Genomic DNA, 22982 nt, shown 5'->3' on the forward strand with positions numbered 1-22982 from the left:
AGCCTCTAAGGTGCAGGGTTGCGTAAGTGGGTGGAAGCCAGCTAGTGATGGTTATTTAACAGTCTGACGGCCTTGAGATAGGTGTTTTTTAGTCTCAGCTTTGATGCACCTTTACTGACCTCGCTTTCTGGATGATAGCGGAGTGAACAGGCCATGGCTCGGGTGGTTGATGATCTTCTTGGCCTTCCTGTGACATTGGGTGCTGTAAGTGTCCTGGAGGGCGAGTATTTTGCCCCCGGTGATGCGTTGGGCAGTCCGCACCACCCACTGGAGAACCCTGTGGTTGTGGGCGGTGCAGTTGCCGTACCAGGCGGTGATACAGCCCGACAGGATGCTCTCGATTGTGCATCTGTAAATGTTTGAGGATTTTAGGTGCCAAGCCAACTTTCTTCAGCCTCCTGAGTTTGAAGAGGTGCTGCTGCGCTGCCGCTGCTGCGCTGCCTTCACCACACTGTCTGTGTGGATAATTTCAGATCGTCAGTGATGTGTACGCCGAGGAACTTGAAGCTTTCCACTTTCTCCACTGAGGTCCCATCGATGTGGATAGGGGCATGCTCCATCTGCTGTTTCCTGAGGTCCACGATCAGCTCCTTTGTTTTGTTGACGTTGAGTGAGAGGCACCACTCCGCCAGGGCCCTCACCTCCTCCCTGTAGGCTGTCTCGTCAATGTTGGTAATCAGGCCTACTATTGTTGTGTTGTCTGCAAACTTGATGATTGAGTTGGAAACGTGCGTGGCTACATAGTCATGGGGGAACAGGGAGTACAGGAGGGGGCTGAGCACACACCCTTGTGAGGCCCATGTGTTGAGGATCAGCAAAGTTGAGGTGTTGTTTCCTACTTCACCACCTGGGAGCGGCCCGTCAGGAAGTCCAGGACACAGTTGCACCGGGCAGGGTTCAGACCCAAGGCCCCGAGCTTAATGATGAGCTTGGAGGGCACTATGGTATTGAATGCTGAGCTATAGTCAACGAACAGCATCCTTACATAGGTATTCCTCTTGTCCAGATGGGATAGGGCAGTGCGATCTATTGGGGCGGTAAGTGGGTCTAGGGTGTCAGGTAAGGTGGTGGTGATATGATGCTTAACTAGCCTCTCAAAGCACTTCAAGATGATAGAAGTGAGTGCTACGGGGCGATAGTCATTTAGTTTAACCTTGTCAGCTCGGGGATTCGATCTTGCAACCTTTCAGTTACTAGTCCAACGCTCTAACCACTAGGCTACCTGCTCTAACCACTAGGCTACCTACCGCCCCTGAAATATAGCTCAGTATTTGAGTTATTTATTTTATACAGTTATCATTATTAGACTCCACTGTACGTGTTAAGAATTTATAACAATTATCAACTGAGAATACACAAGCTATCACACACGGGTAATGGGTAAAACACTCAAGGAGCAAGACAACCAAAACTGACCAACCAAACCCCTCTCAGCTGTGAGATATGGTTGAAGGGCTTCATCTCCATCTGTTCTCTGAAAACACATGGAAGAATTCACACAGGAGAAAACATATACACTTGTTCCACATGCGGAAAGACTTTTCTCCATAAAGTTACTTTTGACTATCACCAGAAATTACACACTGGAGAGAAGCCCAATGCTTGTGGTTGTTGTAATAAATCTCTTTCCACAAAACAATCTCTTAAGATACATGAGCTGATCAATACAAGTGAGAAAACCACATAAGTGCAGTGATTGTGGGAGACTTTCTACTAATCCGTTATCGCAAAAGGCAAGTCCATGAGAGAAGCCTTTCAGCTGTGACGTCTGCGGGAGAAGATTCAGACAAGCCATTCATGTTGCAGCCAACATGCAAGTGCACACAGGAGTCAGACCATACTCATGCAAGAGATGTGGAAAAGGCTTTTAGGATTCAAGACACTTAAAAAAATGTGAATATGTAAAACTCAGCTACGGTTACCTTCTGACGGCTCTTTCAGAGGTGAGGAGAGTACAACCTAAATAACATGGGCATCTAATAACAGTTCACCAGTTTCAATACTGAGAAATTGTTATTTTTAATTGGATTTCCCAAATTATTCCAAACATGATTTATACTCTGATCACGTCGCTGATATTCACACCTTGGTTCTAATAGTCCATGTTTACTACAGTTACTGTAATCTTTCAAATAGTATTTTGGGTAGTTTAACTGGGCAAATAATTACCCATTTGGTTGTTTGGCCTTATGGAATGCTTTAGGTGCAGGGGAGGGTTGATGAACTCAATTTATGCAGGGTGGAAACTAAGAGAATAAGATTTTTAAAATGTGATTTATAAAATAAAGTTTACTATTAGTAAAAATAAAAATCTGCAATAAGTCAGTTATACTGTTACTTTATTGCATTTTTGTGTCTGTTGTAGTAGTCCTTATTGAGTGTCTCCATGACTTTGCCTTTCAGACTGCAGAATAGAGGTCTTCTCCTCTCCAGAGTGTTGCCTCTTCTGGTGGCGTTTTCTGTCGTTAATTTGAGAGAAGCTTTGTCCACAGTCTGAGCAGTGGTATGGTTTCTCTCCAGTGTGAATTCTCATGTGTATTGTGAGTGAGTTCTTTTGGAAAAATCTTTTTCCACAGCAGGAGCACTGGAAAGGTCTCTCTTTATTATGCACCCTTCTCACATGAGTCATCACGTCACATGAACGAGAAAAGGTATTTCCACATTCCGAGCAAGGATAGGCTGTCCTTTCTCCAGAGAGTTTGAACTTGTGTGCTTGCTTGTGACACTTAAATGTTTTTTCAAGTGCAAAACTCTTCCCACAATCAGTGCAGTGGTATGGTTTCTCTCCAGTGTGTATTCGCTGGTGCGTTTCCAACCTTTGCATATTTGTAAAACCCTCCCCGCAGTCAGTGCAGAGGTATAGTACACTTTCAGTGTGTGTTCTTTGATGTCTTTCAAACTTTGCCTTGTTTAAGAAACACTTTCCACAGTCAGAACAGTGGAGTGCCAGATCTCCAGTATGTACTGGAAGGTGTGATCTTAGTTTTGCCATGTCAGGAAATCTTTTATCACACCTTGAACAGTGGTAAGGTTTCTTTCCTGTATGAGTTTCTTGTGGAAGGTATGCATTTTCTCCAGCATGTACATGCATGTGTGTTTTTAGGTCTTCTGGTTTGGAGAAAAGTTCCTCACAATGATTGCAGCGGAAGTATTTCCCTTTCATATGCTTTCGCTGGTGGTGTCTTTTCAAATGGTACGATTGAGAATAACTTTTGTCACAATCAGGGCATTGGTGAGCCTTCACTCCTGTATGTGTTAGCTGGTGTGACTTAAGACGATCTAATCGACCGAAACCTCTGTCGCAATCAGGGCAGTGGTAAGGCTTCTCTCCAGTATGTGTTCGTTGGTGTCTTTTAAGATCCCCCACTTGTCGAAAGCTCTTCCCACAGTCGGAGCACTGATTCATTTCAGAGCAGTGGTAAGGCTTCTTACCTGTATGAGTTTCTTGCTGAAGGTATACCTTTTCTCCAGCATGTACATGCATGTGTGTTTTTAGATCTTTAGGCCTGGAGAAAAGTTCCTCACAATGATTGCAGTGGAAGTATTTCCCTTTCATATGCTTTCGCTGGTGGTGTCTTTTCAAATGATACGATTGAGAATAACTTTTGTCACAATCAGGGCATTGGTGAGCCTTCACTCCTGTATGTGTTAGCTGGTGTGACTTAAGACGATCTAATCGAGCAAAACTTTGTTCACAATCAGGGCAGTGGTGAGGCTTCTCTCCAGTATGTGTTCGCTGGTGTCTAATAAGATCCCTCACTTTTCTAAAGCTCTTACTGCAGTCAAAGCAGTAGTGAGGCTTCTCTCCTCCAGGACTGAAACCCTCGATCCACTCATCAGTGTCACCAGTATGTTGGGGCTCCTCTCCATTCTCCTGTGTTGTTTGGGGTTGTTGTGGTCTTTCTGAGTTTTGAGTCTTCTTCTCTGATTGGCACTGGGTATTGGCTGGGCATTGCTGTTTGCTATGTGAAAGCACACCGTCTACATTTGCTGCACTGCTGGCAACTTTGAAGCTATTCTCCGGCAGGTCCTGTGGCTTTTTCACAAGTTCAGTTTGACGAATGCGTGTGACAGCTTTATCCAGTGTTATTTCTGGGTCAATTTGTAATTGCTCGGAAAGTCTTCTGTCAAGTAAGCCCATGACTAGTCTGTCTCTTATCATCTCACTGAGCAGAGCTCCATAACCACAATGTTCTGACAAACAATGAAGTGCAGTGATAAAATCATCAGCTGTCTCTCCTGCTTCTTGTTGTCTTTGGTTGAATTTAGTTCGTTCTAGTATTACATTCCTCCTAACTGCCAAATGTCCATCTTGCTGTTCATTATTAGAACTGTAGAAGTGTTCCTGCTTGATCAGGTTGTCATCTTGCAGGTCTTCTGAGGTGTCCATCTCCTCTGCCTGGAAAAACATTTAAAATAGCATAATTACTAGTAGGCCTATCGTCTCTGTTCTCTCAAACAAAATTTTGTAATACATAAAAGTCTACTTTTCATTATGGTTCAAGTCCAAATTAGAATAGATAGCATATACAATAAATAGCTAAACAAATAACTTAGGTCGATGCATTTTTACAGTAGTAGTTAGGTCTAATCATTTGTATTACCTAGCAGTATCAACATGATAATGATGATCACCATGATATAGCATATTGATTGCATTGGCTTGTGATCGAGGCCAGAGAAGGTTCATTGACAGTATTAGTAGTGTGCATTTCCATGTAAAAAGCCCCATGAGCACTAGTATGTGAAGTGTCAAATGAAAGTTAAGAGCCTATATTTTTGAGAAATGAAGGCATATCAAATGTTCAACCATTTTCCATCCTAAAAAAATTAGGAATAAGGAAAGGCTTTGATTTTTGGTGTTGGATTCTAGCTTGAAATATACTTATTAAATACTAGAACGTATTTATTACTTTACACGTATAAGAAATGTACATGTTGGGGGTCAATGAAGGGTGAATAGGAACGCTGTGTATGGAAAGTTACAAGGGGTGACAAGTGCAGAAAGTTCATATTCTGTTCAAACATGTTGCTGAATATTAATATTCGTGAGCAAGGAGGCAAAGAGCAATAGTCTAGTTTCATTTCCTGATAAGGCAGGCCAGTTGCTTTGGAACTAGGACCATGAGGGATGTGGAACTCAACTCAAGATAAGGTCACCAGTTGAAGAGAGAAGACACTGTTGGGAGGGGGGCCACAGGGGCCCACCCAGAAGACCATCTGATTTCAGTCCACACACCACTTCCATGAGGATCCTACACTTAGGCAGGCCATGACAATACCAGTAAGAGGAACCTACTGTGTTTCTGCCTAACAGAGAAGGATTGTTTATCTTAGACATGCAAGATGAAGCCGCCAGCCAGAAGATATAAATATATGCTTGTGTGACTTGTATGTCGTGTCTGCAGCTAAAGCACCCAGTGGGTTGAATAAACTTGGTTTGATCTTTTTCTAGTCGTCCGTTTGAGTTTCTACTCTGTTTGTTCAGAACCTAACAGTTGGTGTTGCTAGTGATTCACCACGATTTACAGTCGAACTGGAGAGTCCGAATCAGTGGAGCTGGAGCCAAAAACACCAGAAACAAGGCAGGCACAGTTCCTACACCTGTTACCACTCATTCTGACATCTCTGGGAGATGAGTCATAGGCTGAACACAAATTATAGGATACGGACCTAGGAAACCTGAGATTCTTCAGTAGTCCCATTGTGTTACGAACAGCCATAGATGTATGGTGTAGGGTAGGTTCTGCAAGGATAGGTCCAGAGTGGAGTTGGGTCCCTGCGAGATCCGTGGGTGACCCCACGGTGAAGGGTAGATTCCGTGTAGGATAGGTCCCAGGTGGGGTTGGTTCCCTGAGAGATCCGTAAGTGGGACGAAGGTCCCAGGGGGTGAAAGCCCCAGCCGTGGTGGCCATAAAGTGTGTGTGTGGATAAATTGTCATTCTTGTATACTAGTACAGTAAGTTGTAGAGAAGTAGTCCATGTAGAAGGAGAAAGGCCCGAAGTGCGCTCGGTGGAGAATAGCAGATATCTGTGCTTAAAGATGAAACATTGTCAGTGAGTGGGAATGTGGATGGTGATAGAAGGTTGCCTGTAAGTTCTAGAGGGCAGCCCCCTCCTTGGTTAGTCGTCTACAATAGTCTGTGGTGAATTGGCATACAATACAACACAGTGTCGTCCAGCGGCTACACTGTTACTACTCTCCGGGGGAGTGGGTATCACTGCCTTGGGAAAGTCATTAATAGAAGGTGAGTGTTTAGGTTTCTGTACCCACGGTTCTATACACTGTTGGGGGTGGAGCGGAGCCTATAATACCTGATATGGCATCTGGAGGCCAGGAGACTCCTGGAGCGGGAGGGGTGGAAAGGGAGAATGTTACCAAAGCATTAGAAGCGCTGAAAAAAGGGCATACTAACAGCACCAAGAATCAAATAAGTGGTGAGGCAAGTTAACCAAAAATCAGACAAAATTGGTACACATCCCATCAAATGGACAGTTTAAATCCAGCCAAGAGTGTATGGGTGCCATCGTATTGTGGAACACTGAAATCAAAGAACGACCCAGACCACAATACACCTGTATCCTAACCACGGCACTTTATCAGCAAAGGATAAAAATGGAAAAAAGGTCAAAAATAAAAACCTGCCAGGTAAAATGGAGCAATAAAATGACTAATAAAAACATTAAAAACTAGGCACATCCGAAGGGCATGCGTACAGAAGCAGGAATTGTCTAATGCGTTACAAAAGAGTAAAAAGGAAATCAGGAATTAGAGGGAGCCCTTGAGGATAGACAAAAGCAAATAAAACCAGTCATGGTTTCGCTTCAACAGTATCAAAATACTTGTATATGCCATTGCCACTCCTCCACCGTTCGCCCCCAGGCTACAAAGTGAAACAGGTACATCTAGTGTACCACCGTTATACCCGTCTCTTAAAATAGGAAAAATAGCGATATGGGTTGCGAGATGCGGAGGACGGGCACATTACTAGCCCGGACATCGTAGTCCTGGATAGTGGATCAGCATGATCCAGGTAATCATAGAGATGTGCGTCCAGTACGAACGCATGCAGCCCGGGTTATATATTATACGAGACAAAGAGTCCCAGCTGACGTGCAGCCCCAAGTACGGATCCAAATTCAGCATCCCCATCAGCCCCCGAGTGTGAATGAAATGCGTAGCATTATGAAAGAAGCACCAGACCCACTAAAAGAAGGACAAAAATCTCAGTTTCTTGAGGAAACAGGGTAGAATGAGTGTCCCAGCAATCACGAATGACGAAAAAGTGAGGGATTCTTAACAGCAGTTGGGAATATTTTGTTATATAAAGTACCAGTCAAAAGTTCACACCACTATTATTCTACAATGTAGAAGAAAATGTAGAAGAAAAAAAACCTGGAATGAGTAGGTGTCCAAACTTTTGACTGGTACTGTATATCTGGCCTCTGTGCAGTCGATTGTGGTTCAGCAAGATAACGGTTTCTATGTGGAAGGAGACGTAGGAGGCTACGTCAAACACAGCTTCCTAGTAGATACCGGCGCTCAAATATCACTAATTGCTTACGATGAGAAATTAGCTAAATTTGCGACAGGTAAAAAGTACCACATTCAGCGGGGTAACGGGCGGAATCGAAAGCAATACAACTATTATCCATGTCCTATATCATAGGACCAGTTGTTCATTTTACATGGCGACGGGTGTGGAACCAATGTTGGGGTTGGATAATCTCTGCGAAAAGCTAGGGGAGTGGATTCTCAAAAGGTAACAAATTAACATTGGCAGTACAGACGGTGAAAGCCGAGCAATAGTTGTTTCAGGATCATCCCCTATGGGCAAAAGACGCGGTCAGATTGAAGGCTGTAACCCTGTTGTGGTGGAGGTACATCCACTGCCAACGATAAAGCAATATCCTATTAAACCGGAGGCTGAGAAATCGGTGGCAATATTACTAGAGCGAGGCATAGCCGTCATTGTAAATAGGTAGGCCGTCATTGTAAATAACAATGTTCTTAACTGACTTGCCTAGTTAGATTTAAAAGAATTGCGGTACGAGGACCAGTCCGATGCAACAGCACTTTATTTCTAGTAAAGAAAGGACTAAAATGGCGTTTTAAAGTGAATTTTCACGGCTTAAACAAACATGCAATGAAAATCACACCAGTAGTAGTGGATTTGGCAGACCTACTGGCATCTATTCCCTCAGACTGGTACAGTGTAGTACTGGGTGATATGGCCAAAATATCATATCATGGTATTTTTCACATTTTAGACAGTATGACAGTATTTTATGTTGTTGATGAATAAAAGTTCTACATTTGCTTTATGAGTAGTGCGTGACCCTAGGATGGCAACACATATATTCTAAATTATTTCAAGGGGTATTTCTCCATTCTGATTGGTTTATACTGTTCAATTCAACCTAAAAATCATTTCCTGCATTTCCATCAATTTCTGCATTTCCTGCACTCATTTCAGATGCTTTCCACACTGCCACGATATGGGCAAAAATACTAGGCCTTACTTTTAACCAAATGTTGCAATTGCAATTTAGATTAAAACACTTGGGTGAACTTTTGGAATCATGGAAATAGATTATACAGTGTTTGACATGACAACGAATGGAAATGCCATGGACGAGTTATTGCGACAGGGTAGGAACCAAAGTGACGTTCCGTGTTTCCTAGGGGACCCTATAATCTTTGGCTACATTAAATCTTTATTCATATAGCCAACATATTCATGCTTCCCCTATTCCTCTTTGATTTATAAAATACTGTTGCACAAACATGCTGATTTAGGCCTCCACTAGCACTGGTTGTATTAGCTAGCTACGTTTGCTTTATTAGTTAATTAGCCAGCTAACTAGAGATTAGCATTAGTGGCTAACACGATTTAGCTTAACTTGCTAAGAAAATACTAACTAGCTGTTTGCAGATGTAAGAAACACAAACTAATATTCTAATTATAGAACGCTTGTGGGTTTATAAGATCAAATTGTGTCAAATGGCGCCGGAACATAAGGCAGTGTTACGTGTCCCCAACCTATTGTTTTTTTGTTCGTAACTTATTTATTAACTATTTTTGTACAAAATGTTGCCGCTACCGTCTCTTATGACCGAAAATAACTTCTAGACATCAGGACTCCGATTACTCACCACGGACAAGCAGAATCCTTTTTCTTCTTTCACGACTCTGATGAACCCGAGGCGGAGGATAATACGGCTCCCTTGGGAACAGGCCCCGACCCCAGTGATCTGCGTGAAGAGGAGGCGGAGAAAGAGGCCGGAAGGCAGGCTGCCTTCTGAGGAGGAGGAGGCGATCAAATAAACCCCCACTCCCCTCAATTCTGCTCGCAAACATGCAATCTTTGGACAATAAAATGGACGAGTTATTGGGAAGATTAATCTACCAACGGGACAAAAACTGTAACATCTTATGTTTCACGGAGTCGTGGCTGAACGACGACAATATCAACATACCAGCTGGCTGGTTATATGATGTACCGGCAGGATAGAACATCAGCGTCTGGTAAGACAAAGGGTGGCGGTCTATGTATTTTTATAAACAGCTGGTGCACGATATCTAAGGAAGTCTCGAGCAATTGCTCGCCTGCGGTAGAGTTTCTCATGATAAGCTGCAGACCACATTACCTACCGAGGGAGTTTTCGTCTATATTCTTTGTAGCTGTTTACATACCACCACAGTCAGAGGCTGGCACCAAGATAGCATTGAATGAGCTGTATTCCGCCATAAGCAAACAAGAAAACGTTCACCCAGAGGTGGAGCTCCTAGTAGCCGGGGACTTTAATGCAGGGAAACTTAAATCAGTTTTACCTAATTTCTATCAACATGTTAAATGTGCAACCAAAGGGAAAATAACTCTGGACCACCTATACTCCACACACAGAGATGCATACAAAGCTCTCCCTCCATTTGGCAAATCTGACCATAATTCAATCTTCTTGATTCCTGCTTACAAGCAAAAATTAAAGCAGGAAGCACCAGTGACTAGATCAATAAAAAGGTGGTCAGATAAAGCAGATGCTAAGCTACAGTACTGTTTTGCTAGCAGACTGGAATATGTTCCGGGATTCCTCCAATGGCATTGAGGAGTACACCACATCTATCAATGGCTTCATCAATAAGTGCATCGTTGACGGCATCCCCATAGTGACCATACGTACATACCCCAACCAGAAACCATGGACTACAGGCAGCATCTGCACTGAGCTAAAGGCTAGAGCTGACGCTTTCAAGAAGCGGTACTCTAACCCAGAAGCTTATAAGAAATCCCGCTATGCCCGCCGACAAAACATCAAACAGGCAAAGCAACAATACAGGACTAAGATCGAGTTGTACTACACCGGCTCTGATGCTCGTCGGATGTGGCAGGGCTTGCAAACCACAGACTACAAAAGGGAAGCACAGCCGAGAGCTGCCCAATGACACAAGCCTACCGGACGAGCTAAAGTACTTCTATGCTCGCTTCGAGGCAAATAACACTGAAACATGCACGAGAGCACCAGCTGTACCGGAAGACTGTGTGATCACGCTCTTCGCAGCAGATGTAAGACCTTTAGACAGGTCAACATTCACAAGGCTGCAGGGCCAGACAGATTACCAGGACGTGTACTGCGAGCATGCGCTGACCAACTAGCAAGTGTCTTCACTGACATTTTCAACCTCTCCCTGTCCGAGTCTGTAATACCAACATGTTTTAAGCAGACCACCATAGAGCCTGTGCCCAAGAACACTAAGGTAACCCTGCCTAAATGACCAGTAGCACTCACATCTGTAGCCATGAAGCGCTTTGAAAGGCTGGTCATGGCTCACATCAACACCATCATCCCAGAAACCCTAGACCCACTCCAATTTGCATACCGCCCCAACAGATCCACAGATGATGCAGTCTCTATTGCACTCCACACTGCCCTTTCCCACCTGGACAAAAGGAACATCTATGTGAGAATGCTATTCATTGACTACAGCTCAGCGTTCAACACCATAGTGCCCTCAAACCTCATCAATAAGCTAAGGACCCTGGGACTAAACACCTCCCTCTGCAACTGTATCCTGGACTTCCTGATGGGCCGCCCGAAGGTGATAAGGGCAGGTAACAACACATCTGCCACGCTGATCCTCAACACAGGGGCCCCTCAGGGGTGCGTGCTCAGCCCCCTCCTGTTCTCCCTGTTCCCTCATGACTGCACGGCCAGGCACGACTCCAACATTACATTTGCCGATGACACAACAGTGGTAGGCCTGATCACCGACAACAACGAGACAGCCTATAGGGAGGAGGTCAGAGACCTGGCCATGTGGTGCCAGGACAACAACCTCTCCCTCAACGTAATCAAGACAAAGGAGATGATTGTGGACTACAGGAAAAAGAGGACCGAGCACGCCCCCATTCTCATCGACGGGCTGCAGTGGAGCAGGTTGAGAGCTTCAAGTTCCTTGGTGTCCACATCACCAACAAACTATCATGGTCCAAACACACCATGACAGGCATGAAGCGGGCACGACAAAACCTATTCCCCCTCAGGAGACTGAAAAGATTTGGCATGGGTCCTCAGATCCTCAAAAGGTTCTACAGCTGCACCATCGAGAGCATCCTGACTGGTTCCATCACTGCCTGGTATGGCAACTACCTTAGCCTCCGACTGCAAGGCACTACAGAGGTTAGTGCGAACGGCCCAGTACGTCACTGGGGCCAAGCTTCCTGCCATCCAGGACCTCTATACCAGGCGGTGTCAGAGGAAGGCCCTAAAAATTGTCAAAGACTCCAGCCACCCTAGTCATAGACTGTTCTCTCTGCTACCACACGGCAAGCAGTATCGGAGCACAAAGTCTAGCTTGGCCCCAGTGACTACGCGCATTGCCCACCCCCACCACTCTGTTGTCATCTATGCATAGTCACTATAATAACTCTACCTACATGTACATACTACCTCAACTAACCGGCACCCCCCCTGTATATATTGTTACTTTTTTACTGCTCCTCTTTACTTTTCTCTTATTCTTATCCATATTTTTTTAAACTGCACTGTCGGTTAGGGGCTCGTAAGAAAGCATTTCACTCTAAGGTCCACACCTGTTGTATTTGGTGCATGTGACTAATACAATTTGATACATTGTTGCCATCAACAGTGTTGCATGTGCTGCATTGACCATGCAGACTTAACGAAAGTGTCTCGTGGTCAAGCAACGACAAATGTGCTCCTTGAGTGACAGGAAGTGGGACTAGGTCTGTGTGGAAAGCGGTGTGGAGAGAGAGTGATGACTCAAATAGCGGAGTAAACTATAAAAATGGACGTTACACACGGCGTATCACATTTAAGTTCCCTAGGGTAGGGGGCAGTATTTTCACGGCCGGATGAAAAACGTACCCAAATTAAACGGCCTACTACTCGGGCCCAGGAACTAGAATACGCATATTATTAGTAGATTTGGATAGAAAACACTCTGAAGTTTCTAAAACTGTTTGAATGATGTGTGTGAGTATAAACAGAACTCATATGGCAGGCAAAAACATGAGAAAAATCTAATCAGGAAGTGGGAAATCTGGTGCTTGTAGTCCTTTCAAGTCATTGCCTATCGAACACACAGTGACTTAGGGTTCATTTTGCACTGCCTAAGGCTTCCACTAGATGTCAACAGTCTTTAGAAAGTTGTTTGAGGCGTCTATGATGAACAGAGAGCAAACAGAGGAAGTTGGAATTTGTTGACTCAGGAAAGCACATGAGTTCATTGGCACGCGTTCACATGATGGGTAGCTGTGTTCCAAAACGTTTTTCAAGACATTGGAATCGTCCGTTTGGAATATTATTGTAGTTATAAGTTAAAAAGGTCCTAAAGATTGATGCTATACAACGTTTGACATGTTTGAACGAACGTAAATATAACTTTTTTTGACTTTTCGGCCACGCTTCCTACACTTGGAGTAGCTTACTGAACGCGGAAACAACAAGGAGGTATTTGGACATAAATTATGGACTTTATCGAACAAAACAACATTTATTGTGGACCTGGGATTCCTGGAAGTGCCTTCTGATGAAGATCAAAGGTAAGTGAATATTTCTAATGCTATTTATGATTTTAGATGACTCCAAAATGGCGGGTATCTGTATTGCTTGATGTCTTTTTCTGAGCACAGTACTCAGATTATTGCAAAAGTGTGCTTTCCCCGTGAAGCTTTTTTGAAATCTGTCACAGCGGTTGCATAAAGGAGATGTTCATCTATAATTCTTTGAATAACAGTTTAATATTTTATCAACGTTTGAGTATTTTTGTAAATTGTTGTGCTGATTCACCGGCAGTATTGGAGGCAAAATATTTTCTGAACATCACGCGGCAATGTAAAATGCTGTTTTTGGATATAAATATGAACTTGATCGAACAAAAAAACATGTATTGTGTAACATGATGTCCTAGGAGTGTAATCTGATGAAGATCGTCAAAGGTTAGTGCATAATTTTAGCTGGTTTTCTGGTTTTTGTGACGCCTGTCCTTGCTAGGAAAATGGCTGTGTGGTTTTTCTTGTGTTGGAACTGTCCTAACATAATCTAACTTTATGCTTTCGCCGTAAAGCCTTTTTGAAATCGGACAATGTGGTTACATTAAGGAGACGTGCATCTTTAAAATAGTCCCATGTTTGAGAACTTTGAATTATGACATTTTGTGGTTTTGAATTTGGCGCTCTGATTTTTCACTGGCTGTTTAATAGTGTGAACCGTGGCGTCCCACCTCCCCAAGAGAGGTTAACAAACCCAACATTCAAATAACGTTATAGAAGGTAAAATAAAAACCCAAACCGGTCCATGCATCCATACCAGTATATAGTAAAATATGGTATACCGCCCAGCCCTAGTACAGCGTGCGTGACATGAAAAACTGATTTTGGTCAGTGCAGGTGGCTGTGTAGGAGTCACGATACTGGTTCGGATTTTGTTGTCAGAGGGAGCAGTTTACGTAGTCAAGGGTACCAATGGGATTTACAAACAGTAACTTTGTAACACACAGCATAAAAAAAAATCTCAAAAATATATCTATATATATATTTTTTAAGTAGTACATTTGAGGGTTCCGTCTGGTACAGTACATAGATGATTTGTTGTTGGTGTCAAAAAACAAAGCAACTCATACAGAGACCTTACAACAATAGTAAACTATTTGGCAGAGCAGTGTCACAAAGCATTATATAAGAAAGCCCAAATGGCCAAACAGGAGTTAACATATCTGAGTTCTCTGGCGACCACGACCAAACACTCATCGCACACTCAGGAAAACTCTAGGGCTTTTCAATTTTGTGAGACATTTTATTCCGTCATATTCTAAATTCAAAAGGCACTCGCACATCTGAGCTCTCCTTTTTGCAGGTGCATGGTAACAGTTGAATAAAATTAGAAAAAAATAAACCCACACACTGCTCTTGATAGCATCATTGCTCTTTAATAAGCTTTACGTATCGGCCTCACAGCCTTCACTCTGACCGAATACAACAGGTGTAGCATTAACAGGACAGAAATATCGAACTATTAATATCAAACAAATCAGGTCAATTTGTAATTTCTCTCACAGTTTGAGTTAAAAAAGCAATTGTGTCAAGCGCCAGCATTGGGGTTACCAAACCTAAAATAACCTTTTAACATTTTTGTACATGAGCAGGAAGGACATTGTAGTGCGGTGGATACGCAAAATCATGGGGGTAAAGAGAGACCATGTACTGGAGTAAATCGTTAGGCTCGGTAGCGAGAGGAATGCTGCCGTGTCTGAGGGCAGTACAGGCGACAGAAATGGTTTTGCATAACACTGCATCGATCACAATGGGTCAAAAAGTAGATCTTTATGTTCCACATGCTGTAGCAACCACAGTTAACAGCACATTACTAGTGCGAGATGGACAGAATGGGGGTTAACGTTTAATGGGGAAAATCTACAATGCCATAAAATCGGTGCTTTGAATCCTGCGTCGTTAACGGCGTTGCCTGGGGAGGAAGAAACGCATGTATGTAACCCAGATCAAATTACACAGACGGCTCTAGTTACATGACCACAGAAGGGAAGAGGGTGACGGGGTATGCTGTGTGTGACAGGAACACCAATCAAAAATGGGCAAATAGAAGCATTATTTGAAGCGTGTCAATTACCCAGTAAATTAGCAGTAGTGAAATGTGAAGCGCATACGAGTCATACAGATAAAATAGCCATAGGGAATCGCCAAGGCGGCAGCCTTAGTAAGAGTAGATTCCACTGTAAACAAGCAGTTGGATGAGGTCTAGGAGGTACTTTAACCACCCTAGTCTGTGTCAGTTGCTGTAATGGTCAATGCCACATGTAAGACGGATAGATTGACAAAACGCATAGAATGGGTGGCCAAATACAAAGACACGAGAGTACATTGGGAAGAGTCAGGACTACCGCCACACAGACCAGAGAGGTCACTAATCACAAAAGGCACAGTACTCTGGGAGGAACAACTTGATAACAGGACTAGTACATTGGGCATAGGCTGTTCAGAACAAGGTGTAATCTTGGTACAGAAAGAAGTATGGAAAGAAAGTAATGGCACAGAGTCTAAGGAATTAAACTACATTTTCTCTCCTGCCTTAAATTGACATAATGGGCCTGGGTTCTCGATCAGCTGAGGGTCAGTTAATATCTTTCAGATTAGTGCTACCTCGGAGTGTTGAGGTGACCGTATTACAGCCACACTGGCGGTCACGAGTCAAGAACGCAGTCAAATTCCACATGACCGTTTAGTCATGGTAATTAGGCTTCGCCAAGCTCTGATGCTGCTGCTGGTCATTAGTAGCCTACCAAACTTACTAACTGCCTGGTACTCAGCACTCCATTGTCCCTCTAATCACTCTGATTTCAACGCAAATGAAATCGAAAATCAAATCAAACACTTCATAGGCTATGCAATTGCGAAAGAAAACAGAGTGATGGGATCCTCTTTTTAGTAGAGGCCATCAGCTTTATATAGACTAGGCCTACTATATTTATTTCTCAACTTTCCTAATATTAAGCACATTGTTTATGTTTATCTTTACAACAGGAGTATAGTCTATGAATAATAAGCATTGATGGCGACGGTGGGTAGGGCTGCCGTCTTATCGGCCCTCAACCAATCATGCTATTTTGTTAGTTTTTTTCACGTTGTTCGTAACTTGTTTTGTACATAATGCTGCTCTTTAATTATTTGTTTTTCTTAACTCTTTTTTAACTTTTATTTTTTAGGTATTTTCTTAACTGCATCGTTGGTTAAGGGCTTGTAAGTAAGCATTTCACTCTAAGGTCTACATCTGTTGTATTCGGCGCATGTGACAAATACATTTTGATTTGATTTGTGGCTGGCAGGAAAATGAACCACAGGAAAAGCTTCCTCCATTCTCTAAGTGCATAGATGACATGTATTTTTTCCCGCTGCCCCTGTTTCGAGACATGTGCATGATAATGGTCCATTCTAAATCAAAACAAATTTTACACACATTAAGTATTTGTAAAGACAAGATTAAATCAAGAATAGTCTGATGGTGACAATATTAGCCTGTCACTTGTGAATATATAATCACTTGTGAATGATGCCTAGCATAAGAAACAAAGCATTTTTTGGTGATTTTTTCAAATCATAGTCATACCTCATGTAGCCTAGCCCATAGGGCTATATGTTTTGTATCACAACTTAAGTGGCCAAATAACTTCTTAAAATTAATGGGTATAGAGCCTAACTGGCATAGATAAGCAGCGCATGAGTTTGAAGTTTGGGGAAGAACATTTTCACCATAAAAATGCACCTTTATAATAAAAGCATTACATGCATAATCACATTTGCGGTCACTTTTTATAATGGTGTTTTCCCGCTAATGGAACATTTGTGCTTATAGCCTACTGCCATGTGCGCATTGTTGCGCTTATAATGTGAAGAAACAGCCTAATAGTTTATCAACATTTTAAGCTAAAGGTTCTGATCTGTTGCATCAGCCACATTGCGTAAAAAAGTTTTTGATGCTAGTGGTTATATTAATTTGGGATCTATTGCATCCCACAACTGTCCCGGACTATGTTTGGAATATTTATTTGTAGCACAGAATAGGTTAACTTTTGTACTATGGGGGATAGTAGATGGACATAGCCTAGTGCTTTTGCTGTTCGTTAGGCCTACTCATCTTGTTTGCTTACGAAAAGTAAATGTGGACAGTTTTTACAGTATCTTCAATATGTACCTCGGAAATAGATAAGGACGCGCGCAGTTGCGTCCCCGATGTATCGGTCTTCACTTGTAGCCTGTGAAAAAGACCAGATCACGTGATGACGAGCCATGTGAGTGAGATGCGCTTCGGATTGCACAGCACTCAGGGAGAAGGGCACAACGCAGCACTCTGGGCCATGTTGCCCGCTTTAAGGATAACACAGTGTCACCGACACGGCCCGCTACCAAGGACTGTGGGCTCTCCTCCATGGCCAACATAAGACATTAAAACGTGTTAACCCTCGCAAGGCTGCCGGCCCAGACGGCATCCCTACCCTCATCCACAGAGCATGCTGAGACCAGCTGGCTGGTGTGTTTACGGACATATTCAATCTCTCCCTATCCCAGTCTGCTGTCCCCACATGTTTCAATATGGCCACCATTGTCTTCTTGGGTACAGGAACAAAGGTAACTGAATTAAATGACTATCACGTAGCACTCACTTCTGTCATCACGAAGTGCTTTGAGAGACTAGTTAAGGATCATATCACCTCCACCTAACTCGTCACCCTAGACCCACAGCAATTTGCATACCGCCCCAATAGGGCCACAGACGATGCAATCGTTATCACACTGCCCTATCCCATCTAGACAAGAGGAATACCTATGTAAGAATGCTGTTCATCAACTACAGCTCAGCATTCAACACCATAGTACCCTCATCATTAAGCTTGAGACCCTGGGTCTCAACCCCACCCTGTGCGATTGGGTCCTGGACTTCCTGACAAGCCACCCCCAGGTGGTGATGGTAGGAAACAACACCTCCACTTCGCTGATCCTCAACACTGGGGCCCCACAAGGGTGCGTTCTCAGCCCTCTCCTGTACTCCCTTTTCACCCACGACTGTGTGGCCATGCACACCTTCTACTCAATAATCAAGTTTGCAGATGACAACAGTAGTAGGCTTGATCATCAACAACGACGAGACAGCCTATAGGGAGGTGGTGAGGGCACTCAGGAGTGTGGTGTCAGGAAAACAACCTCTCGCTCAACATCCACAAAACAAAGGAGATGATCTTGGACTTCAGGAAACAACAGAGGGAGCACCCCCTATCCACAGATGGGACAGCAGTGGAGAAGGTGGAAAGCTTTAAGTTCCTCTGCATACACATCACGGACAAACTGAAATGGTTCACCCGCACAGACAGTGTGATGAAGGCGGCGCAGCAGCACCTCTTCAACCTCAGGAGGCTGAAGAAATTAGACTTGGCCCCTAAAAAACATTTACAGATGCACAAATGAGAGCATCCAGTCAGGCTGTATCACCGCCTAGCACGGCAACTGCACCGCCCACAGCCACAAGGTTCTCCAGTGGGTAGTGCAGTCTGTCAAACGCATCACCGGGGGCACACTGCCTGCCCTCCAGGACACCTACAGCACCCGATGTCACAGGAAGGCCAAAAAGATCATCACGGACAACAACCAACCGAGCTATTGCCTGTTCACCTCGCTACCATCCAGAAGGCGAGGTCAGTACAGGTGCATCGAAGCTGGGACCGAGAGACTGAAAAACAGCTTCTATCTCAAGGCCATCAGACTGTTAAACAGCCATCACTAGCACAGAGAGGCTGCTGCCTACATACAGACTTGCAATCATTGGCCACGCTAACAAATGCATCACTAGTCACTTTATTAATGCCACTTTAATAATGATGTTTACATATCTTGCATTACTCATCCCATATATATACACTGTATTCTATACCATCTATTGCATCTTGCCTATGTCACTCGGTCATTGCTCATCCATATATGTACATATTCTTATTCCATACCTTTACTTAGAGTTGTGTGTATTAGGTAGTTGTTGTGGAATTGTTAGATTACTTGTTGATATTGCTCCACTGTAGGAACTAGAAGCACAAGCATTTCGCTAGACTCGCAATAACATCTGCTAACCATGTGTATGTGACCGATAACATATTATTTGATTTGATTTTGGGAAGTGCTATCGCGTAAGAGGTTATATTCATCAGTATAACCCCTACAGTACTGCAACTAAAGGAGTAAAGTGGTCAGGGAAGGTTTTAGACACCAGCAGACCACGAGGACTGAATATGGGAACCAAACTATTCTCACGGTCAAGCATCAGGGGGAAGAGGTATATGAGCAGATGATGGCATACTTACACATTTGTTTAGGGGCTGAACTAGTGACAGAAATTAAATCAGTGTAAACGATATGATGGCGGAGTTTACTGAAACGTTGATTTACTGAAACGTTGATTATTGTGCATTATCCCTGTAAAAATAAAATAACAAAAATGAATTGTGGGAATAAGAATGTTTTATTTTCTGTTCATTTATAAGTAATGTCAACGTTTATATAAAATGCTAAACAGCATGGAGATACTATTCAAAAAGGAGACTGTTGGATTTGAGCTTGAAATATACTTATGTTACCATACCAGAAGTTATTACTTTACATGTATAAGAAGTCAATGAAGGGTGAATAGGAACGCTGTGTATGGAAAGTTACAAGGGGTGACAAGTGCAGAAAGTTCATATTCTGTTAAAACCTGTTGTTGCTGAATATTAATATTCGTGAGCAAGGAGGCAAAGAGCAATAGTCTAGTTTCATTTCCTGATAAGGCAGGCCAGTTGCTTTGGAACTAGGACCATGAGGGATGTGGAACTCAACTCAAGATAAGGTCACCAGTTAAAGAGAGAAGACACTGCTGGGAGGGGGGCCACAGGGGCCCACCCAGAAGACCATCTGATTTCAGTCCACACACCACTTCCATGAGGATCCTACACTTAGGCAGGCCATGACAATACCAGTAAGAGGAACCTACTGTGTTTCTGCCTAACAGAGAAGGATTGTTTATCTTAGACATGCAAGATGAAGCCGCCAGCCAGAAGATATAAATATATGCTTGTGTGACTTGTATGTCGTGTCTGCAGCTAAATCACCCAGTGGGTTGAATAAACTTGGTTTGATCTTTTTCTAGTCGTCCGTTTGAGTTTCTACTCTGTTTGTTCAGAACCTAACAGTTGGTGTTGCTAGTGATTCACCACGATTTACAGTGGAACTGGAGAGTCCGAATCAGTTGAGCTGGAGCCAAAAACACCAGAAACAAGGCAGGCACAGTTCCTACACCTGTTACCACTCATTCTGACATCTCTACTCTGTTTGTTCAGAACCTAACACTGGTCAAACAGATGGAAAAGAGGTTTTAGAAAACATCTAGCAGAAATAGTCTTAAAATATATTAGAAATACATAAAAACATAATCATGTGTAAAGACACTTGCCAACTAATATCAACATTTTAAATGTAGTTTTACTGAAATTATTTGCCTTCTGTAAATGGAAGTAATTCTGTTACCAAAATGCTAAGATCTTTTCTTAGTTCACAGAAGTAACAAGTAAAGTTAGACCTACTTTCTCTTTCTGTCAGGTGGTGGTCAAAGCAGGATTGTGACATCTGGACAACCCCTCCCTATCTCCAGTTAATGTTAACTACCCTGCGCTTACTGACACCTACACATTAGTCCCCTCTCTTTCCATTTACTGTAATCAGCATCCTCACCCACTGAGCGCCAACTGACCCTGGATGTTGAAAAGTAGTTCTGAACTAATCAGATGTCTGTTTCACAAGTTTGGACAGTACAGTAAAATAAAAGTAGGGCAGCGTATAGTCCGGTACAACAGAGTACTGTACAGTAGAATTTAGTACACTAAAGTTCAGTATAATTTACTGTCTACTCTACTGAACTATACTCTACACTACCATGCTGTACTTTAATGTCCAAACTTGTTTAACATAGATGTTTATGATCGGTACAGATTTGGTCTGGTCCAGACAAACCAAACTTGGTCTTGTTTGGGGACGGAACTCAGAATAATAGCCAGTGCGTAGAATACCCAAACATGCAAAGGAGGATATTACATTTTTCTACCTTTGTGTACTCAGAATACATCACCATGAAGAGAATAACATTCATAATTATGGATTTCTGTACAGATCAGGGCCCCATGATGTAATTATATTACCATCATTCTGTTACTGGGTGTTAATCCAATTCACTTACTGTAGCTCAATAAGCGAAATATATACATATTTCTATATATTTTATTTTTACTTGAGTCTTCATATCATAGCTGACGCCGCATTCTTTCTGCCGACATCTTTGAATCCTAATTCGGGGTAGAGTTTTTGGAAAACGTGGTCAAACTGATGGAGATTATAGTGTCATTCTGTTAACCAACTTTATCTGTACTGTTCGAGTAAATGTGTTTTTGTAAAATCTTCAGTGGAAATTGTTAAAAGTAGTTATTGTGCAAAGAGTTGTATGGTTTGTTTAACTTTGCAATCAATGTTTTTTTGTTTGGCATACTTTTGAAGTGAAAAATCGGTCTCTCCGCGTCATTGTGTTACCTTTGAATTGCCCGGCTCCTCTTCATCTCGGGTCTCCTGCATTGTTTGGGGGAGTCCTGCGTCCTCAAGTTCCGCCATTTTCAATGGTGTGTTTTGTATCCCAACAGAGGTGTTTTGCTGGTAAAACCAGAGGCTGCAAACCAACCAAGTCTGCTGTTCTATTCTATACACAATATTTTTGTCTGCTTTTGCAGGTTCCAAATTGAAGCTTTTGGTTAGATTTGATTCAAAGTAAATAATAAAACAATCTCACACGACTGTTGTTGTGCTGCTGCACGTCTATCCACTGCTGGTATTCCTCTCTCCACACCAGAACGTGATGCGGTTTAAAAAGAAGAAAAACGCAGCAAGCCTGAACTACCCACTGAGAACGAAGTGTCGTAAAATGCTTGCAGACGTTTCACTTTACGTATGAATGCAGAGTAGTAATTGTCTAAAAACAGATAAATCGCGAGACTTCCGGGAAAGCTTGCGAAGCAAATTGACATGACAACGCCGGATTTTGTCGGGTTTAGGGAAGGCAATGAGAGACAGTGTTGATTTTAGCTTGTAAATTTGGTGGGGCAAACCCCCAATTTTTTTTTTGATGCATGCCAGCAAAGCCACTACACAAGACAACACTAAGCAATACATTCATTGCATTATAACGGTGACAAACGGTGCCCACAAACCGTTAAGGCCTACATACATTTGTCCCAACAGCAGAGCTTTCTTTTCAGCACCATGGAGTGAATCATTGCCACCTGTCTATCAGCGGAGCCTTGTCTGGCAGCGAAACAGTTCATTCAGCCTCATTTACTGACTTTTTAAAAAACATTGCTGATAGAATTTGTTCTTAACTGACTTAACTAGTTAAATAATTGTTTAAAAATATGGCTGCCTTGCTTAAAAGGATCTGACCCTTTTTTTCAATGTTTCATCTAAAATGACATTCCCAAATCTAACTGCCTGTAGCTCAGGAACTGAAGCGTTTTTTTTGTACCATCTTTGAAATGCAAGAGAAAGGCCATAATGTATTATTACACCCCAGGTGCAATTTAGATTTTGGCCACTAGATGGCAGCAGTGTATGTGCAAAGTTTTTGACTAATCCAATGAACCATTGCATATCTGTTCAAAATGTTGTATCAAGACTGGCCAAATGTGCCTAATTGGTTTATTAATACATTTTCAAGTTCATAATTGTGCACTCTCCTCAAACAATAGCATGGCATTCTTTCACTGTAATAGCTACTGTAAATTGGACAGTGCAGTTAGATTAACAAGAATTGAAGCTTTCTGCCCATATCTGAGGGAGGTGGTGAGGGCACTCAGATATGTCTATGCCCTGGGAAATGTACATGTTAC

The 22982-nt window shown here is 42.8% G+C and overlaps 1 protein-coding gene across 1 annotated transcript; it reads right to left on the reverse strand.

Moving 5' to 3' along the window:
• Positions 1–1315: 1315 nt before the first annotated feature.
• LOC115179329 (zinc finger protein 260-like) lies at positions 1316–21993 on the reverse strand. The gene is made up of 2 exons (XM_029740742.1): positions 21637–21993; positions 1316–4399 (listed from the first exon to the last, which is right to left on the reverse strand). The coding sequence occupies exons 1-2, from the start codon at positions 21712–21714 to the stop codon at positions 2372–2374; spliced, it is 2106 nt and encodes a 701-aa protein (XP_029596602.1). The 5' UTR covers positions 21715–21993; the 3' UTR covers positions 1316–2371.
• Between the last annotated feature and the right edge of the window lie 989 nt (positions 21994–22982).

Source organism: Salmo trutta, chromosome 39, assembly GCF_901001165.1.
Source record: "Salmo trutta chromosome 39, fSalTru1.1, whole genome shotgun sequence".
Classification (NCBI taxonomy): Eukaryota; Metazoa; Chordata; class Actinopteri; order Salmoniformes; family Salmonidae; genus Salmo; species Salmo trutta.

Coding starts and splice junctions, on each gene's coding strand:
- LOC115179329 (XM_029740742.1), bottom strand. CDS start 21,714: ATGGCGGAACTTGAGGACGCAGGACTCCCCCAAACAATGCAGGAGACC. Junction 4,400..21,636: donor AGGAGCCGGGCAATTCAAAG/GTAACACAATGA, acceptor ATGTTTTTCCAG/GCAGAGGAGATGGACACCTC.